The 27,565-nt window shown below is 35.1% G+C and overlaps 1 protein-coding gene across 2 annotated transcripts in view; it reads right to left on the reverse strand.

The window, feature by feature from the left end:
* The window catches only part of PRR16 (proline rich 16), a 338,026-nt gene that overhangs the window by 99,188 nt on the left and 211,273 nt on the right, over positions 1–27,565 (reverse strand). The window contains exon 2 of one of the 2 annotated variants that reach the window (XR_004739662.3): positions 5,281–6,191. Coding sequence is in view for 1 of the 2 variants with exons in the window: in XM_002744656.7 (XP_002744702.1) it covers positions 5,436–6,191 (756 nt within the window). In the remaining variant the exon portion in view is untranslated. Of the gene's footprint in view, positions 1–2,310; positions 6,192–27,565 lie in introns of those variants that run through there. The other variant, XM_002744656.7, reaches the window with a different exon arrangement.

Consider the following 27,565-nt stretch of genomic DNA (forward strand, 5'->3'; position numbering starts at 1 on the left):
TTCTAAGGCAAATTCCAGAAAACGATGACGTTCAGCTCTACAGATTACCTGTACACAACGCAGGATCAATGTTTTAGGTGGTGTTGAAAGGTGGTCAAGAACATGGATTGTGGAGGCAGACTGCCTGCCTTATAATTCTAGGTTGACAACTTACTGGCGCTAAGATTGTGGGCCGTCAGTTTCCAATGCCACAGTTTTCTCATATGTAAAATGTGAATAATAATTGTGTCCCAAAAATAGGGTTTTTATGAAGGAAAAAAGTGATGTTATGAAGAAATGATATTTGTATTCACACAAAAAACTTAGAAGAATGTTTAGAATAAAGTAAGCTCTTGATAAGGATTCCACAGCACATGTTTTGCTGCCACGAACTCTGACCCACTCGAGACACATATTGTTTTATTTAGCTGGTCTAAAATCCCTTTGAGTGGTTAGGATAATTGACAATTATGTTATGAAATAGAGGGAAATCATATCCATAGCCTAATAACAAAAGTATACAAATGCTTTCATTAGAGTTTTAATGCACTCTTTAGAGGATCCATGGAGTAGATCTATTGCTACTTTTGGCTCTAGGGATCAATGTTAAATAGATGAAATTCACAAATGAAACACCAGTGTATGATAGTGACACAGTCAGGGTCAGTGGCATAATTCTAAGAACCAGAACTTCTTAGAAAAAGGATCCAAAATAATAGTCTTTGAACTTAGAGAAAAAATTAAAAGGTGAAGCCGCTGGTATAATACATGCAAAAATGAAGCTTGCATTATTCAGCAGTTCATTCATTTTAGATGGTAGCTAAATTGCCTGAAATCCCTTTCATATTCTGCTAAGATCAAACACATTAAGAATGTCAAAACAACATTAGGTAACCCTTTTCAAGCATCAAAATAACTGATCAGAATAACAGAAAGCTTTACATAGTTTGGGGCTATGAAGAACACAATTAAATGGTGATATTGTGGAGAGAGAAAACATGGTGAGTCATGCTTGCAGCACAAAATGCCAGCCCAACACTTACCAAGAAGCAAATGTTGGCAGAGTACAATTTCTCCATTTATAAATAAGTGTACTAATTCCTTTGTTATATATTAGTATTAGAGATATGTTAAGTTTTAGAAAGAAGTTAACATATCAGTCTATCTATGAGTCTAGAAGATATAAATTATAAGCAACATTTCCTACTTATTTTCCCTGTGTCTTCACACAATTCTATACCCCATGTTGATTTAACTGTATTTTAAAGAGAGAGCTATTTGAAAAGCTTCTTTATATTACACTTCAGGTTTTTTTTCTCCAGCAGATCAGCATGATACATCCGAATGCTTCAAATGAAATGACAGCCTACATAATGGCTACTCCACAAAGATAAGGCCAACTGCAGTTTTACATTCAACACTACTGTGTGCCCTAATTGTAGCATCACATCTACCAGTATTTCAGAATCATGTAACTTGAAGAATTCAAAAACTCCAAAACGTTTACTGTAAACATTTAAACTGTGTCAGTTACACATTGTGACCCAGAGAATGTGTTGTGATTTTGTGAAAACGTCTAGTAATTATCAGATGCTGTGCACTTTATCTACTTTTGTAATATGCCTTTTTATAGAACTTTATTGCTCATAAATACTTTCCCCACTTAGAAATCATCAGTATTTTATCGAACTACATTACAATGTAATCTTTTGCTACAACTTGGAGCTTAAGTCATAGCAAAATGTGCTGCTGACAGGGAATTAGAAGCACGAAACAAAGTCTTCAGGATAATTACAATACTCAGTATCACATTATCACATATAATCCATGGAAAAAAATTCAGTCGAGGTGGTGATTAATGACTTGATCACACAATTCCCTATGCAATTATATGCAGAACTACTCAGACTTCTCTTCATGGAGCACCAAAAAAGAGCTATAATTAGACTCTAGATTTTCTATAGATTCAAGGTCTTGTATAGTTTCAGAGACTGTGAGTAGCTTCTGCCCTGGTCATGCTGATCTGTCCACAGAAAGCCATGTCAACTGTATCATATTCCTTTATTCATTTAACAATTAGGATGCAGTTAAAATTCAAACACAGGATAATTTAGGTTAATTAAACCACTTCTGCTAATAGATTCATTTCTTCCAATATTATTCAATGAATGAGGGAATAAATGAATAACATCAAATTGGAAAAGTGAAAAATTTCTGTTTTGGTATGCCCTTGTATTTTTGTGAAGATATTTTTAGATTTGGCTTAAGCACAACCTTAAAAATGTGTTTTATTTCCCTTTACAACTGCTATAACTATTGGTAGACGGAAGACAACTTTGGTCAATTTTTATTTTATATTCACCTTTCATCAGTAGAAATACAATAAACTTCAAAAATGGGATAATCTTTGTCTAAAGTAAAAAAACACAAATATTGTGTATTCCAATTTAATTAATGCCTTTTGAAATGTTATATGTTTACAGTATGAATGGATATTTTCATAAGAAGTGTATTACCATTTTACATTTTGTGGAAACATCACCTTCAAGGGAGTATGAATCCTAGCTCTGTGGTAAACACTATGTGTAAATAAAAGTATTCAAATGCACATTGCTAACCAAACACAGTTTCAAATATCTGAGGAAAACATTTCTGTTTAAGGTCTTTAGGAAGAGGAAATATGTACTATATTTTATGATAATTTAATGAATGATGTGTAGAGCTTACACTTCAACATTTACATTTTGAAAGCAATATTGGTTGATTACAAAAAACTGTGCTGTCACTAATGACACTTTACAAGTTCGCAGGCAAATATTATGATGCTTTATGTTAACTGGTTTTTGTTTTACAAATTTGTATATATGTAAAAATATAACTAAGTTTCAGTGAATGCTGCAAAATTATCACTTGGGCAAGAAAACCTATTGGCAAAATGTATGCCAGGCATTAATAAAAAATGAAATAGCATGGAATAAATAAATTCAAAATAAGTCCTAACACTGCTATAATCTGATATTAAATGTTGATTATAAATAAACTATCATAAGAGAATAAGGTCCTTATTAGTAAGGTCAAAACTATAACATTTTGGGGAAGGTATTCAACTCAGATTTCTAAGCCAGTAGTTAGTTATTTCTGTGAATAAAAACAGGTGTAGTTTTGGCATACATCACCAATCACACAGAAAAATAAGATCTTTCATGGAGAAACTTTGTGCTTAGAGAAAGAGAAATGGATTTGGAACTCTGCGGTTGTTTCTAGGCTTCTGGCTCAATGTCCTTAATCAACCAGCTTGAATGATTCAATTTATTCATCTTGCTTTGTCGCAAGGAAATTATCTGTTCTGTGGGTGGTGTGTGGTTGCTAGAAAGTTCTACCTCGAAACCAAGGTTGGTTCCCAGACATCAAAAAGTGTCACGGTCTTAAACTAGAGGGTGACTATTAGGTCACAGTAATTGGCTGAAAAGGCAAGAGGGGTTGAAGAAAGAAAACTGCATGTCTCTACAACTGTTTATAATATTTAAGGATCTAGCTCTTGGTAAACATGTGAAAGGAAGTAATTATAACTATAGAAATATGATAAACCCTGGTTTTATTTATATCAAGACTAAATACATGCATTAAAAAGTTAAGAACACATTATTTTGGTATTTAATGTCTATTATTTATTTATGTGACTCATATCTATCAAACATACTAATAATACAGATAAGAAATTTTAGATTGTGGCCTTTCTTGATTATGGATCTATGTTTTGTAACTTTCTGATTATTGTAAATTGGATTATTTTGCTTTCCTTATCTTCATGTCCACCACCTACAAAATATAATGGATTCTGACTAAATATTTAACATGACATTCTTATTTTCACTAATTTGATTGTTCCTTCAGAAAATAAGGCCTATTTTCTTTTTGTATTCCATATAAAATCTATCATCATTTTTAATAAGAAGCTGTCAAAAACACTATTCCAAATTACCATGATAAAGCTTGAAAAAGGCATCAAAGAAATATGATTGAAGGCTACCTCCCTGTGCAAGGATTACAGTTTTGAGATCAAAAGCTAAATGTTCATAAGAGCCACTGGATTCTTTATCAAGTTGTGCAATAAATACATTTCCACAAAAGATGACTCCCTTTACTCTTACCACTAAATGAACCAATGTCGTTTTCAGGAACCTGTCCTCATCATAACTCTAGAGGAGAGAAACTCATTTCTAACTCCAAGACAAAATATCTTCTCAGTTGAAATTAATGCAATTGGAAGCTAAATTTGGCCCATGGTGGGGGGTAAATTTTCTTAAGTTAGTAAATAAGACTGAAGAGAAGGATTTTTATTTGATGTTAGAAGGAAAGATTCCTTCTCTTTCTTTTAGAGGACAGCAACAGCCCATGGTATCTTTCAGCTCTGAAGGGGAAAAGATTACAGCCAATGCTAAATTCATCCTCATACCAGAAGCATTTAGATTTTCCCCTATAATTCTCTTATAAATGTGAATTCATTTGGGGAGGCAGAGAGCTTGCTAATTCAGGAGGCAAAGCACCCCACAGCCTCGATGTAATAGTTTATGGTACATCTGGAAGAATGCTGAATATGAGGATGGCTTGGCAACATAGGGAGAGCTCAAGAGAAGGTTCTTGAAGTACCAAATGGAAGTATAACATATGCAGTGCGTTAATTTCTATTTATGATGTGGAATATGATATTTCATTTAGAAAATTCAGATATGCACTCACTGTAACTTCTCCAAACTCCATCAGATTGGAACCCATTCTGATGAATGTTAAACTGAGATTAAATGAATCACTACTTCATTTTAATTCTGAGGAACATTTGGTTTTTATCATTATTTACTATTTTTTATTGATATAATGATACTTCCACAGACCAAAATATTTTATTACATATATAGCTGAGCATATAATTCATAATTATATAATATAGAAAATAAACTTCTTGGTATTGTCCTCAGCATTTAATAATGAAAAACTAGTGACAAACATCTTTAGAAAAAAATAATAAAATAGTCCTTCAGTATTAAAATTTTCTAGTAAAAAGCATTAGATCAAAGTTAAGAATATGACATGTTAATGCATAGATGACTTAGGCATAAATAAAATGAATCAAATCCCAGCTCTTATACTAAATCAAAATAGGTGAAATCTGCAGGTTCACAGTTTGTCATAGGTCAACTGCAAAAACAATGCATTCATATTTTTCATCATTCTGAGGTCTTTAATGATACAACATTTAAAATAATGCATACCCAGGATATAAGCAATGTGCTGCATACTTACCAGGTGATTTTTATGCCACTTTGCTGAATGCAGGATTAATATATTTGGGCTTTTTATTGCTCGAGTAGAAGGTGCTCATTATTTATTATTTTATGTTTATAATATAGAAAATTTTAAAAAATCAGATTTTTTTGTTTGTTTTTTAAGGGCATACATCACACGGTTGTAGTGGTTGATTTCCTCAAGATCGTCTTCTGTGGTTTTGGTGCAGTGGGAGGAGGCACAGTTGCAGGTCTGACAGGGGGGAAGCTGTTACTGTGGCTTATTCCCAGTCCCCCATTTTCTAGTGGGAAAGGAGGGAGATGAGGTGGAGGAGGGAGGGGAGGGCCTTGGTGAGGAATCTTTCCTGGTGGGTGGACAGGTTCACTGTGTAAGTGGACCTCCCTGTTTTTTATGTTATACCGGGTATCACAGTCAGGACAATAGCCATGATACTGTACTTTTTCATTAAACCGAACTCGTTCTCGAGGCCCTGCCTGGGTACATCTGTCTTTTTCAGGTCTATGCATCAGAGGCTGCACTGAAGCCTTGTCCAAGTTACTGTTGGGTATGCAGCAGATATCTCCATTTGGAATTTTGTTAGGTCCCCCTGGTAAGCCTCCATTTCGTAGAAGGGTGCCATTGGTCTTTAGGGGATTGGCAGTTGGAAACACCCGTTTGGGGTCTTCACACTTCACAGGTGTCAACCGTGGAGGAGGTGGTGGAGGGTTTGGCTTTCTCAGGACTGTGAGGATAGCAGATGGGTGTGCTGGGGGTTTAATAAGTGGTGCATTAGCCTGCACTTTGATCTTCTCTAGGCTGGAAGCTGTTGTGCCACTTGAGCTACTGTTCAGCGTGTCTGTTTTGGAGCTGTCAGTCATCTCATCCTCCAGCTGTAGGTCAGAGGTCAGGGTGTCAATCTGGTCAACCACCTAGTGGAAAGGACAAGGTAATTGTGTTGAAGAATGACCCAAAACAAAGTATCCTAGAAACAATTTCTTTCTGTCTAGGGGAAATCTGCTATGGGAGCCTTAACTGATATTGAACTGTGCATTCCATTGATGCTTGATGTTTTCAGTCAATAAATTTACAGAATAGCAACCATCACACAGAGGGCCAACTGTTTGATAACATAATTTCAGATGCCTAGAACATAACATACGATTGATGTATACATTCTATCCCTGATTCTGCTATACCCACCCATAAAAGATGAAACCTGATATTGGAATATAACTGATTTTTAAAAATAATCGAAGGGAGTTTTCCTTCTGCTTAACATGTAGAAAGCTGTAGGAGAACACTGCTTCCAATTTTGAAATTAGAAAAAGACAGATAATCTGCCAAATCATAACTTTTCATGAGATCAGCAGAGACCTGCCCTCACAAGGCAACCAACTGAACTGAACAGTCAAGTGTTTCAAGCTCTCTGAAGATATACAGAAGACATCAAGTGTTCAACCTTTAGAAAATCACAAGAAAAAAAGGCAGCAGCCATCCGAGTGAGTAAAGAAAACAACTAAAACTTTGATGGCTAATTAACATTTGATATGTGCTATCATGACAATTTAGAATCCTTAGGAATCACAGATACAGTATCATCATCTGCACTCATTCATGGCCTCCTTTTCAAGGACCTCTCATGCTAAGGGGAGGAGAGAGACTGAAGAGAGTTCCCTGTTGGGCACACAGGCACAAAATCCCATCCATTTCTCAGACTCTTCTCCCTTGCAAAGCAGAACCTTTGCTGGTGCAGTAGCAAGAAACCCTTCAACCTCTAAGACACAAAATATCTTTTGCTTCTGGGAGAGGGTAGAAGCAAAAGCTGTCTCACTTTGACGAAAGTCAAAGAAAATTATTTGAGCCCAGGACCCAAAACTAATAAAAAGCAGATGTTTACTATCACTAGGGGAATGACAGGAAGTCACAGCAGTCAAGGGCTACTACAGGCACAAGGCAGTGGAGGCAGGGACTCAGTTAAGGCTGGCAGAGGCATCAGACCATAATTCAGGTCAGAATCCAAGTCAAGGAGAGAGATTGTAAAGACAGGAACATTGAATGGAAGCATCTTAGACAATGCAGTTCTAAGGAGTGTTTGGCAAGGATGCTGGGGAGACTGACATCTCCCAGGTCTACCTTAGCATCTCTGCCCTGTTCAGTCATTTGCTGGGAGCAGCAGTGTGGTCACTGCTCAAATGCTGGCTTTCAGAGTACAGCATTAGGGTCCTCCATCATTTACACTCTCTGCATTCAGAGGTCTTGGAGGTCATTCTCATAGCCACTGCTCATGTACTGTTATACACATATAAAAATGGAAAAGTTATGGGTTATTTTAAAAAGAGTTTTTGTAAGAAGACAGTTTCTTTATTTCACACATTTCCATCCCATTTATTCCATATGGAGATTTTTCTGTCCTCTCTTTCTTAGGTCTAAGTTTAATCAACTGTGAAGTTGGCTCTCTGTCACACGGTGGCAGGATTGGGCTCAAAATGAAAACACCAAAAGCATCTAGACGTTGGACGGGATATAGACTCTACTTTGTCATGAGGCTCTTAAGTGCTTGATTCCACCAGGCAGGTACATGTCACCAGGGTTGAGTCTTTGGATCTCAAAGGTCTGCAAACTCTACAGTTTCAAAATATTCAACAAACATAATAAATTCAACAAATTTCCTTTAGTGTTTCCTATTTTAGCAAATGACAACACAAACCTCCCATTTGAAAAATCAGAAATCCAGAAACTATATTTGATATCACCCTTTCACTCTTCTTCTGGTCAGGAGAACAAGTCCTTCTATTTTAGCTCCTAAGTAATAAATCTTAAATCTATCCACTTTCCTCCATTTTCACTTCTGTAATCCTACTCTGAGCCTGAATGATTTACCATATGGACTTTCCAAAAGCACTTTGCTTCCTTTTCCTTTTCAGTAGTCTTGACTTTTTTTTTTTTGAAACAGAAATATGCTTTTGTTAACTCCTTGTTTAAATCCTTTTGATGCCAGCTCATTTCTCCTGTGATAAAGATCAATTTTTTTTTTGAGATGGAGTTTCACTCTTGTAACCCAGGCTGGGGTGCAATGGTATGATCTCGGCTCACCGCAACCTCCGCCTCCTGGGTTCAGGAAATTCTCCTGCCTCAGCCTCCTGAGTAGCTGGGATTACAGCCACACACCACCATGCCCAGCTAATTACAGTGACACACCACCATGCCCAGCTAATTTTTTGTATTTTTAGTAGAGACGGGGTTTCACCATGTTGACCAGGATGGTCTCGATCTCTTGACCTCGTGATCCACCCGCCTTGGCCTCCCAAAGTGCTGGGATTACAGGCTTGAGCCACCACGCCTGGCCAAAGATCAATTCTTAAGACAGACATCACGATTCTGCATAGTCTCAATCAATGGCATACTGATAAGTGTTTATCAGCTGGCTCTTGGCATTGTAAGAATGTCTTCTTTCAAAAGGTTTATCAACTTTCAGGTGTAAAATCCCACTGTGGTTGATTTCAGGTTAGTAATGCGACATTACTGAATCTGAGGTTGTGAAGAAATGTGCAGTAGCACACGATCAAAAAGTGTTTCCACTGCATTGATATACTATACATCAATAAACAGGAGCACAAATCATAGTGAACTGTGGTAAATCAGTAAAAGTAATGGAATAATTAGAAAACCTTGGTTTTTAATGTAATTTGTTTAATTATAAGTTTATTCAGTTTCACTTTTAATAACTGTTGTGATTAACAACCAACCAGCTCACACAATTTTTAAACATATGATTGGCTCTTTAGCTTATATGACTGGCACCTTTAGCTTTTTAGGTTCCAGTCACTGTCTCACACTCCTAAATAACTCTCAATCCTCAACTCTGTTTCTGTTCCCAATATCTCTAGTCTTCTTTAGGCCCTCACAATTGCCAGTCTGCTTCCTGCCACAGAACATTTGCACAAACTAATATTTCTTATTGATATGTTCTTCCTTTTTCTCCTAGTCTAGTTAACTCTTAACACCTTTTCAAAATCTTGGCTGAAGAGTCACATGTGAAGTAAACCTTCCTTGTCCTAAGATAATTACAGGTCAAGTTAATGTGTTAAATGTTCACAAGTTGTCTTCTTTCATGCGAAGGATTCACATTATTTTAAATTACATTTTGAGTGATATTGTGAGTAGCAGAATCATGTTTCCCAGCAAGACCCTAATCTCAGTGGGAGTAGAGACCTTCTTTGTTTTTCCTATTGCATTCTAAAGGCCTAACACAACAATTGGTACTATTTAGGAGCCTAGCAAATATTTCTTAAGTAAATGCTCCGAGGGTTACTCCTTCAGTTTAAGTGTGAGCAAAAGCATTTTCTTTCCAATTAGATTTTTGGAAGTGGTTGTTACTTCAAAACTTGCTCAGTTATTCTAGAAGAAAATGGGAAAAACAAAATTTATCCATAATGACCACCAAGTTGGTTGCATATTCTCTAGCTTTATATAGAAATTAAAGTGAAAGGCTATCTAAAGAATGTGAGAGGCCGGGTGCGGTGGCTCAAGCCTGTAATCCCATCACTTTGGGAGGCCGAGGCGGGTGGATCACGAGGTCAAGAGATCGAAACCATCCTGGTCAACTTGGTGAAACCCCGTCTCTACTAAAAATACAAAAAATCAGCTAGGTATGGTGGCGTGTGCCTGTAATCCCAGCTACTCAGGAGGCTGAGGCAGGAGAACTGCCTGAACCCAGGAGGCGGAGGTTCCGGTGAACCGAGATCACGCCATTGCACTCCGCACTCCAGCCTGGGTAACAAGAGCGAAACTCCGTCTCAAAAAAAAAAGAAAGTGAGAGCTAGACAGTCTTGGCTCATGGGTCTGTTTTCTATTTCACCTGGAGGTATCTACCCCGCACATATTATTGTATTAAATACTGCAGCAAAGGAGAGAAAACGTGTCCACGATGAGGGAAGCGAAGCTGATATTTAGAGATGAATAAATGCCACCTCAGACCCTGCTGGTTTTGGGCTTCCTACCTGGTTTAGTTTCTATATTGTTAATTCCTGAGTGCCTCTAAAATGCCAAGAGAATAAAAAACAAAACACTGCTTGAATGGAGCAGGGAATCCAGTGGAAGAGCCTGACTTTGACTAGATCCTTAAACAAGTAATTTTAAAAGCGCAACTGGCTCAAAGGCTCTGAAAAATGTAAGATGTTATAAGACGGGACTAAGACCCCATCAGAAAGGTCAGTGAAGCATTCTGTAAGAAAGAGTTGGGAGCTTACTGGCAGAAGAGTGGTTCAAGCAGTCTTCTCAGGAAAGAGCCTGCTAAAGGCCCTGTGACAGACAGAAAAGATCACCTGAGTATGAGTGATTTAAAGACTGTTTTGGCTCAAGGAGACTGTGAGAGATGAAGTCAGAGAGTTAGATAGCAGCTATTCTGTGAGAGCCTTTGGGATGAGGTGATAAAGTACCACAAATTTTTTAAAAGAGTTGCAGAAGTGAAAGAAGTAATATTCAAACAGATAATGAATAAGTGCTTTTCAGAACTAAATTGTCTTCTAGTTAAAGCACACAGAGTTTCAAACAAGAAAATATAAACAAACCCTCACACAAACATACCACAGTGAAACTAGAAAACACTGAAAAACAATGATAAAAGTTTTACAACAACAAAAAAAGGAACACCAAATATTTATAAAGTAACAAAAATTAGGCCGACAGACTTTCACACAAGTAACCGTGGTCCCAAGATGATTTAGAAATAGGTTCATACTGAAAAATAATTGGGAATGTTAATATAGTTTAACTGATATAGAAGTGAGATAAATAGATATTTTTAGACAACAAAGACTGAAAGAGTATTGCTCTTATAGCTCAGTACTGAAAGTACTGATAAATGAAAATTCAGTGAAAGGTAAATAATCAGAAGGAAGAACTGGAATGTAAGAAACATAAGCCAGGTGCGGTGGTTTATGGTTGTAATCCCAGCACTTTGGGAGGCTGAGGCAGCCGGATCATGAGGTCAGTAGATCAAGACCATCCTGGCAACATGGTAAACCCTGTCTCTACTAAAAATACAAAAATTAGCCAGGTGAGGTGGTGGGTGTCTGTAATCCCCACTACTCTGGAGGCTGAGGCAGGAGAATTGCTTGAATCTGGGAGACAGAGGCTGCAGTGAGTTGAAATTGTGACAGACCAAGACTCCATTTCAAAAAAAAAAAAAAAAAATCATCGACAAAAAAGAAGCACAGATGAACAAAGACACTGGTAAACAAGTAAGTCAAATTATGGTTTTATTACAAAAAAATAACATAGTAATGACTAATTTGGGATAGGGTAAGAAAAATGTGAAGCTAAAATACTAAAAATAAATTAACATGTCTGACTGTAGAATAATCAGAATTAAAGCATTTAAGGTCATTGTCTTTGCTTTGTGTGAAGAAAATTATTATCTATCTGATACTGATTAAACTTTATTAAGTCAAAAGTACATGTGTAAATTTTAGAGAAACTACTGAAATAATAGATATAAAATTATCACTTCAAAAATAAATAGGAAATAACAAGTAAAGAAAACTCAACAAATCTAAAAAGGCAGAAAATGAGAAATCTTAAAAAAGACAACAAAAAGCATCATAAATGAAAGTCACTCTAGCATATAATAGAACAAAATGATTGCAATATATTTGAAATCACAACAATGTAAATAGATTAAAATAATATACAAATGTAGGGATTGCTGCCAAAAAGAGACACAGAAAGACAATATAAAGTTACAGAAATAAGATATATCAGACAAATATCCAAATGAAACCTGATGCAGCTATATTAATTTCAAGCACAAAACTTAGCCCAAATCTTTCTTAAGCAAAGCAACAGTATAGTACCAATACCAACTTAGGTGAATAAATAAAATATAATTGAGAGTTCATGTTCACGTATACACACACACATACACACGCGCACGCACACAAGAGTGGTAAAAAGATTATGAAGTAGTAATTCACATAGAGTGAACACAAATTTCCAAACATCAAAAACCACACACTCAGTCTTACTAGTAATTGAGGTAATGCAAATTTGAGAAAACAACATAACATTTCAAATTCAATGATTTGGTAGAAATGAAACCACCTGATAATCCCAATTATTGATGATGATGTGCATAATTAGAACTTATACATTGTCAGTGCAAATGTAAATTCAGTCAGTTCAGGCAACTTTTAAATAATATCTTATAAATCGAATAAGGTACATACTTTTTGGCAATTCTACTAGGAACACAGCCTAGACTATGCCAGGGAAAGTCCAATAGATGTTCACAGGGTTGGAAATACAAAAGGATATTCCTTGCAGGATTTTTCTTTTTTGTTATAGCACGAAATTAGAAACAACCTAAATATCTATCAAAAAGTGATTGCATAAGCAAATATAAAGTAGTTAAAATGAATTAACTAAAACTATATGTATCAGCACAGATAAGTCTCAAAATCCTAATGTTGAATATTTTAAGAAATGATAAAAAGATATATTCAGTACATATATTTTGTTTATGCATAGAAGCACAGGTAGTTTAGTTAATACAACATTAAAATAAATAATACACATCAAATTCAGAGAAGGAGGAATAGGAACCAATAAGGAAAGGCCTCAGCTATATAGCATCAATATATTATTTCTTTTAAAATGATATAAAGCCATTCTGAGAAAATGTTAACATTTGGTAAATACATTTTATTGTGACTATTTAACGTATCCATGAGGTTATAAGATACATATACAGTGAAATGGTCTCTACAGTGGAACCAATGAACATATGCATCATCTCACATAGTTATCCATTTCTACCCACAAGAGCAGCTATAATCTACTCATTTAGCAAAAATTCTAGGTACAATACACGACTATTAACTATAGCCCCACACTGTACATTCAATCTTTCAACTTGTTCATCCTACATATTTGCTGTTTCATATCCTTTGACCTACATTTCCCCATTCCTTGTGACCCAACTCAGACCCTGGAAACTGATTTTGTTGCTGTGGTTCTAGATTCTACATATAAGTATGATCAAACAATATTTTTCTTTCTGCATTTGACTTATTTCATTTAGCATAATGTCTTCCAAGTCCATCCATTTTGCAGCAAAGGGCAGGGACTCTTCCCCATTCTCTTAAGGTTGAATAGTAAATATTTAACATTAGCTAAATAGATTTAGAAATAAACAAAATAAGTAATTATTACAGATGCTATGTGGAAAACATATTTAGGGGACTGCATTTTATTTGCTTGGCCAATTAGATTTTATTACAGCCAAGTGAGAAGAAAATAAGTCACCCAGAAAAGAAATCCACTGTATTTTTATAATTGCACATCTCTGTTTTGCTTAAGGTATTTAAAAGTATGAAATTGCACATAAAGAAATAGTAATTATAGCCATGATAGAAATTAAAGATAAAACAAAATGAAAGAAAGTAGGACTGAATGGATAGATTTTTTGCAGACATTTGGAGGTGAGAAGTTAGGATGGCATCAATCATAAATCTAAGAATATCCACATCTAAACATCAGGTATTCAGAAAAAAAATGTATCTCAAACTTGAAATTGAGTCATTTGTCAAAATAATTGTAGCTATTCTGGTCTTTGGAGGACTTTGTTAATCACAGTGAAACAAAGAGAGTTTCAGATTAACAATAACCCACAACACTCAGACCAACTACACAGAGAGTTTCAAAAGAAGGATGATGGCAGGTGTTGTGTTTGACAATCCCAGGAGGTTATTTTAAGCCACGTATACAAGGAAGCTATAGTAGAATGTGGAATAATTAAGAATAATGATAAATACAGGTTAGGAATCACGTGAGCTCAATATTTTTACATATGGAAAAATATATCTATTTTCAAAACAGAAAAGCAGATTTAGAAGAAATTAAATAATTATATAATCTAAGTTATCTGTGGGAATCCAAATTCTGTTTATATTACTTCTATAAATCTTAAACTACAATGAATAAAGGTAATGGCATCACAGAGGTGTCTTTAGAGTAGAATTCAGTTGTCCTAGCTTCAGCAATTAGATAAGATAAAGAAATAAAGGTAATACTAACTGGAAAGTAAGAAGTCAAATTATCTTTCTTTGCAGATGATATGACCTTCTATTTAGAAAAGACTAGATACTCCACCAAAACACTACTAGAATTGGTAAACAAATTCAGCAAAGTAGCAAGATTAAAAAAAAAACAACTATTAGTAGCTCCTTTTCCTTTGCTCCCAATGTGCTTTGTACTTTTATTATTACAATTGCCTTAATGTACTGAGACTATTTATGTGTATTCCCCACAGAACATATAAGCATGTCTTTCCATCTTTTATCCTTGGCAGAGAGCGCAGTGACTACGCATAGTAAGAATTCACTAAGAATTTGCCTAATGAGGGAATTGAATAAATGTAGACACTATGAGAAAAGTCATTGATTGCCTTTATTTCCATACTTCACCAGCTTTCCACATTTGGGTCTGATTTTCAACATCTTTAATTCCTTCAATCCCAGGTGGCCCAGAAAGGCACATAACAATATATTAGCGAAAAATAAAGAATTGGTGAGATTTGGTGAACTCTCTTCCTATTTTGTGTTGCTCATCAATCTTGCTCTAAAGCTTGACATAAAAAGGAGTTTAGTCCAACTCCAAAACCACTAAGAGAGTTTAAGTATATATTTATTTTAAAATAAATTTCCAGATAGCACTAAGTCTATTTCGAACTTCCCTAAATCTTGCTTACCCTGTTTAATCAAAAAATATATAACATATAATTCAATTGCCTTAAGAACAAAACAAAATGAACTCAGCTACTGAGAAAGGTCAAATAGTTATGGGAAATTTCGTTTTTACCTATCTCCTTCTCTTGTTTTTACCTATCTTCTTCTCTTGGTAGCTCCTTCAATTTGAGTGAATCTTTAGCTCCTCCTGGTCAACAGTTCTTGCCCACAAAAATTTTTAATAACAACCTTAATGGAGAGAAAAAAAGGAATTTAACCCTGACTGAAACCTTTTCCAGAACATTTACAGATTTCTGTAAGATCTTTAAGACTGACTTATAAAACACTCATATTTTAAATATGGTGACATTAGCAGCAAAGAACCGAAAAAAGAAATTAATGGGAACTAAATAAATTTCTACCAAGAAAAGGAGATAGGTAAAAACAACATTTCCCATAACTATTTGACCTTTCTCAGTAGCTGAGTTCAAATGCTGGTGGATAAAAGAACTGTGTCCAACACAGGCATAATATACAGGATGGCAACTGGCATATCCTCCTCTGGAAGAGCCCTAATATAAGCCTAACAAAGCAAAAGCAGGACTTAGTGGAGTCAACAATGAGGATATTCCAGCCAGGACACAGGAGGGCCACTTTGCCATGAGTTCATATTTACAGCACATAGACTTCATATAAAATGTTAAAAATCTCTACCCACCTATTCTAATGATCTACTAACAGAATGAAAACAAGCAGTTCATTATACAGCCTACAACTTTCTGTTCTGCTGCTAGATCATAGTATTTCTGACAGACTGTATATGAATTAATATGTGTGAATAAATCCTGTGATTCTCTTCTGAAAGGTAAAATTATAGTGAATGGTACTTACATTAGAAACAATGTAATAAATGGAAATATTCAAATTATCTCATGATTTGGTTAACTTCTCTTCGGTATTTATTTAAAAGAATCTATAAAAACTTTAAAAATTAGGAGTGACTTGGGCCTCTTTTGACTTCTGAAAATGTCCAATGTCCAGTATGAAAAGTTGCTCAGGGGATCTTCACTAAATGCTTGCTTCCAAAGGGAAGACTAGAACTGCATTGGGTTCCTGGATCTGTCTTTGGATTTTTAGAGGAAACATATTTCATTAATGATATTATTGTTTCTTAGAAATGAGGCCAATGGGCTCCTTACCTAGTTCCACACTGTTCCTAAGTTCTCCTTATCACCGAAAGCAACTAAGCATGTCTTTCTTTGCAGTCTGAAACATCTCAAACACCATAATCATATTATTTAACTCTTTCTTCTTTCCCTTGTATGTTCGAGAAAGCATATTACATACATAATAAATGTAATCCAGAGTAAGTTAGACAATCTTGATGTTGTCAGAGACCCAGGGTCTGTCTAACTTTCTGCTCTGCTATACCAAGAGGGTGGCCTCCATTTTCATGTCCAAATCCAGGACTGCGGCCCTGACTTCACATAAGCATTTCAAGAGGCAAAATGAAAAAGGGTGGGGAAGGCATAACTACTCTTTTTTAAGGAGATGTTTTAAGAGCAATACATTTTATTTGCTTGCATCTCACCAGTCAAGATTAAGTTACTTTGACATATGGACACTGGAGAATGTAGACTTTTATCTGGAATTCAATGTGCCCACTGAAAAGCTATGGTTCTTCTACAAAATAAAGGAGAAAGGATATTCCAAAGCCACAAGTTATCTTAAAGAGATACTAAAACAAACAGTGAGAATAAAATATACACACCCACACAAAGGTACACATCTAATCATACAGTCGGTAAGTAAATGTGGAAGATATATACTTAAAAAATTTTACTAAATTTTTTTTGCAAGTTTTTTTGGAAACAGAATATGGTGCATTTTTGGGAGGTGTTGTGTTGTTTCCTTTTGTAACATGCATGTAAGTGGCAACTTAACATCTTGTTCTCTGGAAATAAACCAGATTTTTAAAATAAACAACAATTATTATTTATAGTTGAGCCTGATAAATTAAGTATTTAATACCTAATAATATTTTCGGTCAAAAGCAAGTAAAACTATAATAAAATTTATCTTATTTTTCTGTGTGTTCAATTGGATTCAATTAATATTTATTGTGCAAGTACTATTCATCTGGTAATGTGTAAGACATTGAATATTAAAAGTAAGTTTCTAGTTTAAATGAGACTGACCATATGTACTTCATGTCTTCCTTTACAAATCATATTTAAATGAGAGTAAAGATGTAAGAATAGTAATAAACTCAGAAAATTTTCAGAGAAAAATGAAATTTAACCAGAGATTGTTATAAATATATAAATGAATTAATAATAAAGGTGGGAAAAGCACTGATGAAGTCCCCGAAGGATTTCAAATTTGAAAGTGGAATACAGAAAAAGTGGAAGTGAGAAGTAATGCAAAAGTTAGAGTGGGGCATTGTTGAATCACTGTATTTCATGAGAACACATTGTGCTGAGTGGCCCCACACTCTTTCACATACAACATGACTGGCAACATAGTAACAGCTAATAACCATAAGTAAACAATTGAAATCCTTGCTATAAAAATATGGAACAATGTCTCTGGATAAGAAGGCTCTGAGTATGGTTTATAGCAGCTCAGAATAAAACTCTCCATTTTTTTCCCATTGGGAATCCCATGAAAATATAGGTACAGCAAGCCAGCCATTTGCTCTTGCTCCATATGTGGGAAGATTCTAAAATATCTATATTATAAGAACATATGACTAAGAATCATGAGATTTTGGGGATAAGCAACAACACAAAACAGAAGGACCAAAATGAATGAATTGATCAATGTTGAAGATGAAACTTCCATTATTAGTGAACTAAATAGAACTTTGTAGTAAATCTAATTAATCTATTTAGAGATGCTTGAAAATGTACTGCAGTTATAAAATAATCACATGTATGTAAAATAAGCAGTCATAAAATTAAAAAAATTGGAATATAAAACAAATGTTAAATTTTTAAAAGAGTAATAACCTGAAAGATAAAAAATCTTAGAATATTATCCAACATAAAGCAAAAATATATTTTAAAAACACAAGGAAAAAGTTAAAAGACATAGAGCAAAAAAGATTAATATTAGAGCTTCAATAACTGTTTAAGGAGTTCTAGAAACAGAAAAGGAGAAAAAAGTGAGATGGTAATAATGAGATAAATAATAGAAGAACAGGGGCTGGGAGCAGTGGCTCACGCCTGTAATCCCAGCACTTTGGGAGGCCGAGGCGGGTGGATCATGAGGTCAAGATATCGAGACCATCCTGGTCAACGTGGTGAAACCCCGTCTCTACTAAAAATACAAAAAATTAGGGGCACGGTGGTGCATGCCTGTAATCCCAGCTACTCAGGAGGCTGAGGCAGGAGAATTGCCTGAACCCAGGAGGCGGAGGTTGCGGTGAGCCGAGATCGTGCCATTGCACTCCAGCCTGGGTAACAAGTGCAAAACTCCGTCTCAAAAAATAAATAAATAATAGAAGAACAAAAATTTAATGGTTGACAACAGAAATGGAGTTTCAGATGTAAAGGGCCAACTGAGTGCTGATGAGAATCAAAAAAAAGATAAAGAGTGTCAATTACATGGCACTCAGAAAAAGATACAAATCCAATGATCAATACAGTCTCTTCAGGAGGAATAGATGGTGAAAGACATTTTAACAGTAACTTCAAAAGTTTCAGGACTAATTATTTCAACCCTAATATTAATACCTGGCTAAATTAACAATCCATTGTAAAGGTAAATTAAAATAGTTTTAGATATTAAGGACAAAGACACTTCCTTCACATTCATTATTTAAAAGTTAATTAAGGAGATACTCTGGCATGGTAGAAATGGAATCCAAGAAAGAAGAGACACATAGAATCCAAGAAACATTACATTTGACCCAGGCATTTTTTTCTTTTTTTGGCAGAGTCAACAGCATATACAGTGGCATGTAGGTATGAAGTACAATTTTTTTCCATATTGGTAAAAAATAAAGTAGGTGGATAGCATATCAATACCACACATGGCCAAAAAAGCAGATAAGAAGTTGCAGAAGGCCCTGTAGTGTCGACATATTAAAGAGTTTAGATACTAGTTGAAATTTTAAAGCTCAGTTCCTAAAAAATGTACATTTACAGCATTGATAAAAGAATGTAGGTAGTATTTGTACATAGACTGTAGATGAATGCACATGTTTTAGTAGGTTCTGTGTGTGTGTGTGTGTGTGTGTGTGTGAGAGAGAGAGACAGGGTCTCACTCTGTCACCCAGGCTAGAGTGCAGTGGTGCAATTTTGGCTCACCACAGCCTCTGCCTCCCAGGTTCAAGAGATTCTCCTGCCTCGACCTCCTGAGCAGCTGGAATTACAGGCGTGTGCCACCATGCCTAGCTAATTTTTTCTTTTTTTCTTTTTTTTTCTTTTTTTTTGTGGAGATGGGAGTTTGCCATGTTGCACAGGCTGGTCTTGAACACCTAAGCTCAAGCAATCCACCCACCTCAGCCTCCCAAAGTGCAGGGATTACAGGAGCAAGCCATTGTGCCTGGCTTAGTACATTCATTTTTTTAAGTCTAATTGTTTTATAGCCATAGTATAGATAGTATATACATAGCCCAGATATAAATATAAAATTCTACTCTAGATAAGATTTGTGTAAAAATGTTAACAGACCCTTGCAGCCTTGAAAAGTTACATAAGATCCAGGAGTTTATGTTAATTGAAACACTAAATGGTGTAACAATTTTAATGCCACAATTTGTAAAACAAGATATTCATGTGCTTTTTAAGACCCATAATATAATACCTAAGTACCTGGTTTCATTTAATTCATTTTGTTATACAACTATAAGCATTTGTGAGCTACATTCGAAATAAGTAGAAATGCCCCAAATCATCATGCACTACTTCTTCTAATTGTCACATGCAGAAATGCTGTTTAGGATAAGGAAACATAAAACTAGTACTAAGGAGGAAAGTAATATTAGAGCATCACATAGCTCTATGTAGTTAAACGTAATACATGCTATAGTCACTACATGTAATTCTCACATTTACTTGTCCGTAAGTCTTAGTAAATGAGGTGTTTACACCTCATTTCTTTCCTTCGTAACAAACATTATGATGGCTGAAATATCATTGCTAACTTCAATTCCTGTTTTCATCAGCTATCTTATTTTAACAGACTGCATGCTTCAACTGAGGCTTCCTGTAAAGTGTGAAAAATGCAATATCCTCCATCACGATTGCTTTAGTAACTTAATAGATGTAAAAGATGCATCTACATGCATTTTGTGTGTATACACTTCAAAATGATTCTATTATGTTAATCATGTTCAGAAGGAGGCTGTAACTCAAGATAATGGAACTGTCAACTTTAACATTAGCTTACAGCTTTCAATAGCTATAATCCCTTTTTGCATTTGTGAAGTATGAATTAAAAAAACTCAAGTGATCTATTTTAATTTTCCCTATAGATGTTAAACTAGCTCAACAAAAAAATATTCTGGAACCATTACAAGTAAGGTAGTAAGGATAGAACTCTGCTGTATCCGATCCACTCTTTCTTCCATTCAATCCATTCTCTGCCTTGCAGTTAGAGAAGACTTTCTTTAAATATGTATCTATTACACACACACACACACACAATATAAATTATTAAAATCCTTTAATTAGTTTGCAATTGCTCTTAACATAAAGAACAAATATTTAACAAGGCTACAGGACTCCCCAGGATCCAGGTCATGCAATCCACACCAAGATGCTCCTGTGCAACTCACCCTCACTCCACGCTGTTTCATTTCTCTTAGTGCCTAGAAGATGCTAGGTTCTTACATAAGTCATTCTCTACTTAGGACTAGTACCTTCTCACTGTTTCCTCCCAACACACACACACACGTGCACACATGCACACATACACACATGTCCCTCACCTGCCCTTCAAGAATTAGCCCCTGTATCTCTTCAAGGCACTCTTTCCGATTGACCACAAGTCCTGTTATGCAGCCCTAGAGCTCCTGTGTGTGTCCTTCACACCATGTGCCACCTGGTGATATTTAATTGTATCATTAGCACCTTAAGGTTTGTCGCCTTGGCAAGACTATAACCTCCCAGAGGGCAGGAAATCCTGTGCATTTATATCTAGAATAAGAATATACATTGAATGAATTAACAATAAACATACATGAATCAAAGGAAAGGTACTACAACAAAGTGTTTTAAATTAGGTTCTTATTGCTTACATTTTGTGCTTGATTATAAACTTTTGAAGAAATAAATAAATAAGTTACATTCATGAGATTTCTAACTTCTCTCTTATTCATATATGTATACAGACACAAATATATTTAAAATGTATGGCACATTCATAGAGAGAAGATATTCACATGATACATTAAAACAAGTTTGAAATATATATTTCATTTATCGATATTTTAAATACATATTTAAATTTACATTAAAATGACATTTTGACATGTTTTTACTATTTACATCTCAGATATTGAGCAAAATGTTTAGTATGCAATGTAAAGAAGTCAAATTTTAGTTAATTATACTTTATTTATTTAAATTATCTTAGTCTCTATGCATAGTATTAAATGACTTGTGAAAAATATCAGAAAACTCTATCCTCTCCTTGATATCTCAAGTACATATTTACACTGTAGAAACAATAGTATTTATCATGAATTCAAAGTAATATTACTAGAAATGTTGATACTGATAACACTACTGCCTGTAAAGGTAAGATGGTTGGATGTATTCATAATCTGGACTCTCACCAGTTTGAGATGAAAAAACTGGGTCTTTTTTCTAGCATTAGTTCTGTACTATGCAATTTTTTTTAAAGAATGTAAAAAAGAAACTCTGATATCTGATCTTTCAGAGAAGAGGTAGAAAAAAAGTAGAGGAGCACTTTAGGCACAATAAAATGCACAGTAAAAAGAAAGATTTGAAAAATAAAATGAGAGTTCTAGGAGTAGAAAGTCATCCAATGCAGTACAGTATAAGGGGTACAGTGTGTGTGTATGTGCACATTTTAGGATTTTAGTGAATAAACGAGAATGTAAGAAAAAAGAGGTAATGTGTAAAGACAGAAAGGGAAAGAGATGCAGGTATAGACGTTTGAGAATGCCTAAGGGTCTTCAACACCATGCTAATGAGTGGGGTTTTACCTGAAGGTAATAGGCAGTCAAATGCAGTTGAAACAGAAAAATGCCATAAAGCAAGTCATTAAATAAGGATTATTCTTGTCATAGCAAACCTACGGAAATTAGGGAAAATGATACAAATTGGGAGATTACATTGTATTATTTTTGTGTTAGTGAAAACATTTGAAAATCTATAAAGCCCATCTTTGGAATATACTTCACAACTCGAAAATACCAAGTTGAGCTCAACCATGATGATGAGAGTGTGCTTAGCATGAATGCACATGGGGACATTATCCTTGGTTTAATAAGGTATGCAAGCATTATGCTATTCCTCTCTGTGCTGGAGTTCTAGCATTCTCCATGGAGTAAGGGGGGTGTATTTTAAAATATAATACCTTCCTGTCTGATTTAATCATCCATAATATATGACAAGAAGGGAAGGGTTTAAAATTTGGAATTATTGTAGAATAGATTTTCTAATCATTTGCTTTCACTGTCATGGGACGCAAGAGGTATTTTATAAAAATAAATTACATATAATTTGAAAACAATGAAAGTCTACATCACAAATATAACAGTCATTTAAATCTGCCAAGAGATTTTGAAAATTGATATTTTACAGCTCTCATTCTGTTGCCAAATCCCTGAAAGACTTCAACATTCACTTTTTTTCTTTATGAAAACAGAGAATTTAGTGTATCCATAGCAAAATTCATTCATGTTGTTTAATTTTAACAAAACTGTATTGGGAGATACTATAAATATACATGTTCTATATGCAGTACTGAGAAAGGCAAAACATAGAATATTTTTTTCTAACTATTAAAAATGTTAAGGCAAGGAACATATGAAAACTGTGAAACCAATCCCATTTGTGAATCTGCATTATTTCACTTTTCTCATGTACAAATATTAAACATTGCCTTCATCACCTACAGTACATCAAAGATACCACATATTTTGCTTATGGTCAGAATAAAAGTATTGCTTATTTTATATATTATAACATTTAAGACTCTGTATTTATACCCTAAAACCTTTGCTAGTCGTATAAATGCCATTGTTTAACTTCATAAATATACTTTCATTAGTTAAAAAACAATTGGCTGGGCGCGGTGGCTCAAGCCTGTAATCCCAGCACTTAGGGAGGCCGAGGCAGGTGGAACACGAGGTCAAGAGATAAAGACCATCATGGTCAACATGGTGAAACCCCATTTCTACTAAAAATACAAAAAAATTAGTTGGGCGTGGTGGCACGTGCCTGTAATCCCAGCTACTCAGGAGGCTGAGGCAGGAGAATTGCCTGAACCCAGGAGGCGGAGGTTGTGGTGAGCCGAGATCGCGCTATTGCACTCCAGCCTGGGTAACAAGAGCAAAACTCTGTCTCAAAAAAAAAAAAAAAAAAATCAAAGCCCTCTAGTGTTCAAAACTGTATATTTCTTTCTTTTTTATTTTTTTAAATTGTACTTTAGATTTTGGGGTACATGTGCAGATCATGCAAGATTGTTGCATAGGTACATTCATGGCAAGGTGGTTTGTTGCCACCATCCCCCCATCACTTATATTTGACATTTCTCCCCATGTTATCTCTCCTCTACCCTCCCTCCCTTATCCCTCCCATAGCACCCCCCAAGGGACCCCAGTGTGTGATGCTCCCCACTTTGTGTCCAAGTGTTCTCATTGTTCAACACCTGCCTATGAGTGAGAACATGCAGTGTTTGATTTTCTGTTCTTGTGTCAGTTTGCTGAGAATGATGGTTTCCAGGTTCCTCCATGTCCCTACAAAGGACACAAACTCACTATTTTTTATGGCTGCATAGTATTCCATGGTGTATATGTGCCACATTTTCTTTGTCCAGTGTATCATTTATGGGCATTTGGGTTGGTTCCAGGTCTTTGCTATTGTAAACAGTGCCACAATGAACATGCATGTGCATGTGTCTTTATAATAGAACAATTTATAGTCCTTTGGGTATATACCCAGTAATGGGATTGCTGGGTCAAATGGAATTTCTATGTCTAGATCCTTGAGGAATTGCCACACCGTATTCCACAATGGTTGAACTAATTTACACTTCCACCAACAGTGTAAAAGCATTCCTATTTCTCCATATCCTCTCCAGCATCTGTTGTCTCCAGATTTTTTAATGATCGACATTCTAACTGGTATGAGACGGTATCTCAAGGTGGTTTTGATTTGCATTTCTCTAATGACCAAGAATGATGAGCATTTTTTCATATGTTTGTTGGCTTCATATATGTCTTCTTTTGAAAAGTGTCTGTTCATATACTTCACTCACTTTTGGATGGGTTTGTTTTTTTTCTTGTAAATCTGTTTTAGTTCTTTGTATATTCTGGATATTAGCCCTTTGTCAGATGGGTAGATTGCAAAAATTTTTTCCCATTCTGTTGGTTGCTGGTTCACTCTAATGATTGTTTCTTTTGCTGTACAGAAGCTCTGAACTTTAATTAGATCCCAAATTTCTATTTTGTCTTTTGTTGCCATTGCTTTAGGTTGTGAAGTACTTGCCTAGGCCTATATCCTGAATGGTTTTGCCTAGGTTTTCTTCTAGGGTTTTTATGGCATTAGGTCTTATGTTTAAGTATTTAATCCATCTGGAGTTAATTTTAGTGTAAGGTGTCAAGAAGGGGTCTAGTTTCTGCTCTCTGTACATTGCTAGCCAATTTTCCCAACACCATTTATTAAACAGGGTATCCTTTTCCCATTGCTGGTTTTTGTCAGGTTTTTCAAAGACCAGATGGCTGTAGATGTGTGGTCTTGCACCAGAGGCCTCTCTTTTGTTCCATTTGTCTATGTCTCTGTTTTGATACCAGTATCATGCTATTTTGATAACTGTTACCTTGTAGTATAGCTTGAAGTCTGGCAGCATGATGCCACCAGCTTTGTTCTTTTTGCTTAGGATTGTCTTGGGTACACAGGCTCTTTTTTGGTTCCATATAAAGTTTAAAGTGGTTTTTCCAGTTCTGAGAAGAAGGTTATTGGTTGTTTGATGGGAATAGTGTTAAATTTGTGAATTACTTTGGGCAGTATGGCCATTTTCACAATATTGATTTTTCCTAACCATGAGCATGGAATGTTTTTCCATCTGTTTGTGTCCTCTCTTATTTCCTTGAGGAGTGGTTTGTAGTTCTCCTTGAAGAGGTCCTCAATCTCCTTTGTTGGTTGTATCCTAGGTATTTTATTCTTCTTGTAGCAATTGTGAATGGGAGTTTGCTCTTCATTTGCCTGTTTGTCTCTTATTGGTGTATAGGAATGCTTGTGGTTTCTGCAAAAAACTATATTTCTAGCACTTCATTAAATTCTCTATGAATTATTACTTGAAAAACTCAATTAGCATATTATTATATTGCTAACGTAAAACCTAGAAATACTTTTTTCGTTTAGAACAAGAGTTTCTTTTTGGCGAGTTCCAATTTAAGAGAAAAGGTGAAACAATTGTGGCATTTAAATTAATATCATTATTTTAAAAAAATACCTCTTAAATATGTTTGGTAATATGCAACTATATGTTTGAACAACATGTTTTGAAATTTCAACTTTAGTATGTGGAGGATTAGACATATGGGCTTTAGGTCACATGATTTTCATATGTAGAAACCAAAAACTAGAGGATAATCTCTAAACATTCTGAGTAATTTGTAATATCTATTCTGATAACACATTTTTCCAGAAGGCTAATGATAATCATTCACATAAAAGCCATAAAAGAATTTTTTTAAAAAACAATATGCCATTTTCAAATACAAAAAGTTAAGTTGGCAAACTAAAAGGGGGAGATGTAGGAATACACCACTATCAAGCAGGGAACTATGTTAAAGAGAGAAGTGGGTGGGGGCCTCATCTTGCCCTTTTCAAAAAATTTTTCAGAGAAGCCAAAACAATTTTTTAAAATTTTTATTTTTATTATTTTTTTATTGTACTTTAGGTTCTGGAGTACATGTGCAGATCATATAGGACTGTTGCATAGGTACAAAAACAATTTTCATGTGAAATTTACAGATTTTTCAAACACTGGTGTAAATAATAGTAAAAATAAAAACTGATTGCACAGATTGTACAAAATCTGCTTGGAGGAGTTAATCAGCTTCCAGATCAGCATTTTGAGACTGTTTGCTTAAAAGACTCAATGTCATTACACGCAGTCACTACAGAGTTAGTATTTTATGGCACATTTGAAAAAACACTTAGATAAATCTTCCTCAAAATTAAAATATCTGCATTACTCTTTCCTAAACAATAAACTATCACAGGGCATGCTCTTTGCAGAGAGTCATTTTGTCATCTTAAAATATTTTGTTTTCAACCTTTCATTGCCTCATCACACCTAACAAGATCTGCTTATATGGCCATGCCTCCCAGGATTGCAGCATGAGTACCTTATGACAGATGAGGATTAATCCAGTTTTGTTTTTTAAAGATGGAGTCTCACTCTGTCTTCCAGACTACAGTACCATGGCATGATCTTGGCTCATTGCAACCTCCGCCTCCCTGGTTCAAGGGATTCTACTGCCTCAGCTTTCCAAGTAGCTGGGAGTACAGGCATCTGCCACCAAGCCCAGCTAATTTTTGTATTTTTAGTAGAAACAAGGTTTCACCATGTTGGTCACGCTGGTCTCGAACTCTTGACCTCAGGTGATCTGCCCACCTCAGCCTCCCAAAATGCTGAGATTACAGGCTTGAGCCACCATGCCCAGACTAATTTGTCCAGCTCTGTCTGCATTCATTGTTTTAATCAATACACTAATGAATATAGCTAATTTTTAAAGTAAATTAATTCCACAACTTCAATATTTATTATTAGTAAACAATAATTACCTTTAGTCCACCTCCACCTCAAAATGGGTTGTGACCCCCCAGAAGGTCACTGCATGTCACTAAGGGACTTTCTATTACAAGTTGTTTTATTGCTTAGCAAAGTGTGCCAACATGTTCAGAGGTAGCTTAGACTTAACTGTCCAAAGCAAAGTAATAATCTAATTCCCAAAAATATACATATTCTACAATGATATGAATGTGTATATCGGAGCAACAAGAGCTTCTTAGATAGGAGAAAGGTTGCTCCTTAACTTCAAGTGTTTTAGCATGAGCTAAAGTCAAAATTTATTTAAGATGGCATGATGAATGAAAGCTTTAGGAAGCAATAATGAAGGAAAAGTTTTTGGGTAATAAGAGCAAATATTTACAGTAGATGATGTGCACTGAAGGAAAGTGGAAATAAAATGACTTTTTATTTTTTTATTTTTTTTTTACTTTTTGTACTCTGTTCAACTTTTTTAACCTTTTCAACAGCAAACATGAATTATTTTTACTTATAAAAAGTAAGGTCATAGTGAAAAGTTTAGAAAACAGATGATGGAGTAGAGAGTGGGTTCCCTTCCTCAGTAACTAATAAAATCA

This window comes from Callithrix jacchus, chromosome 2, assembly GCF_049354715.1.
Source record: "Callithrix jacchus isolate 240 chromosome 2, calJac240_pri, whole genome shotgun sequence".
Taxonomy (NCBI): Eukaryota; Metazoa; Chordata; class Mammalia; order Primates; family Cebidae; genus Callithrix; species Callithrix jacchus.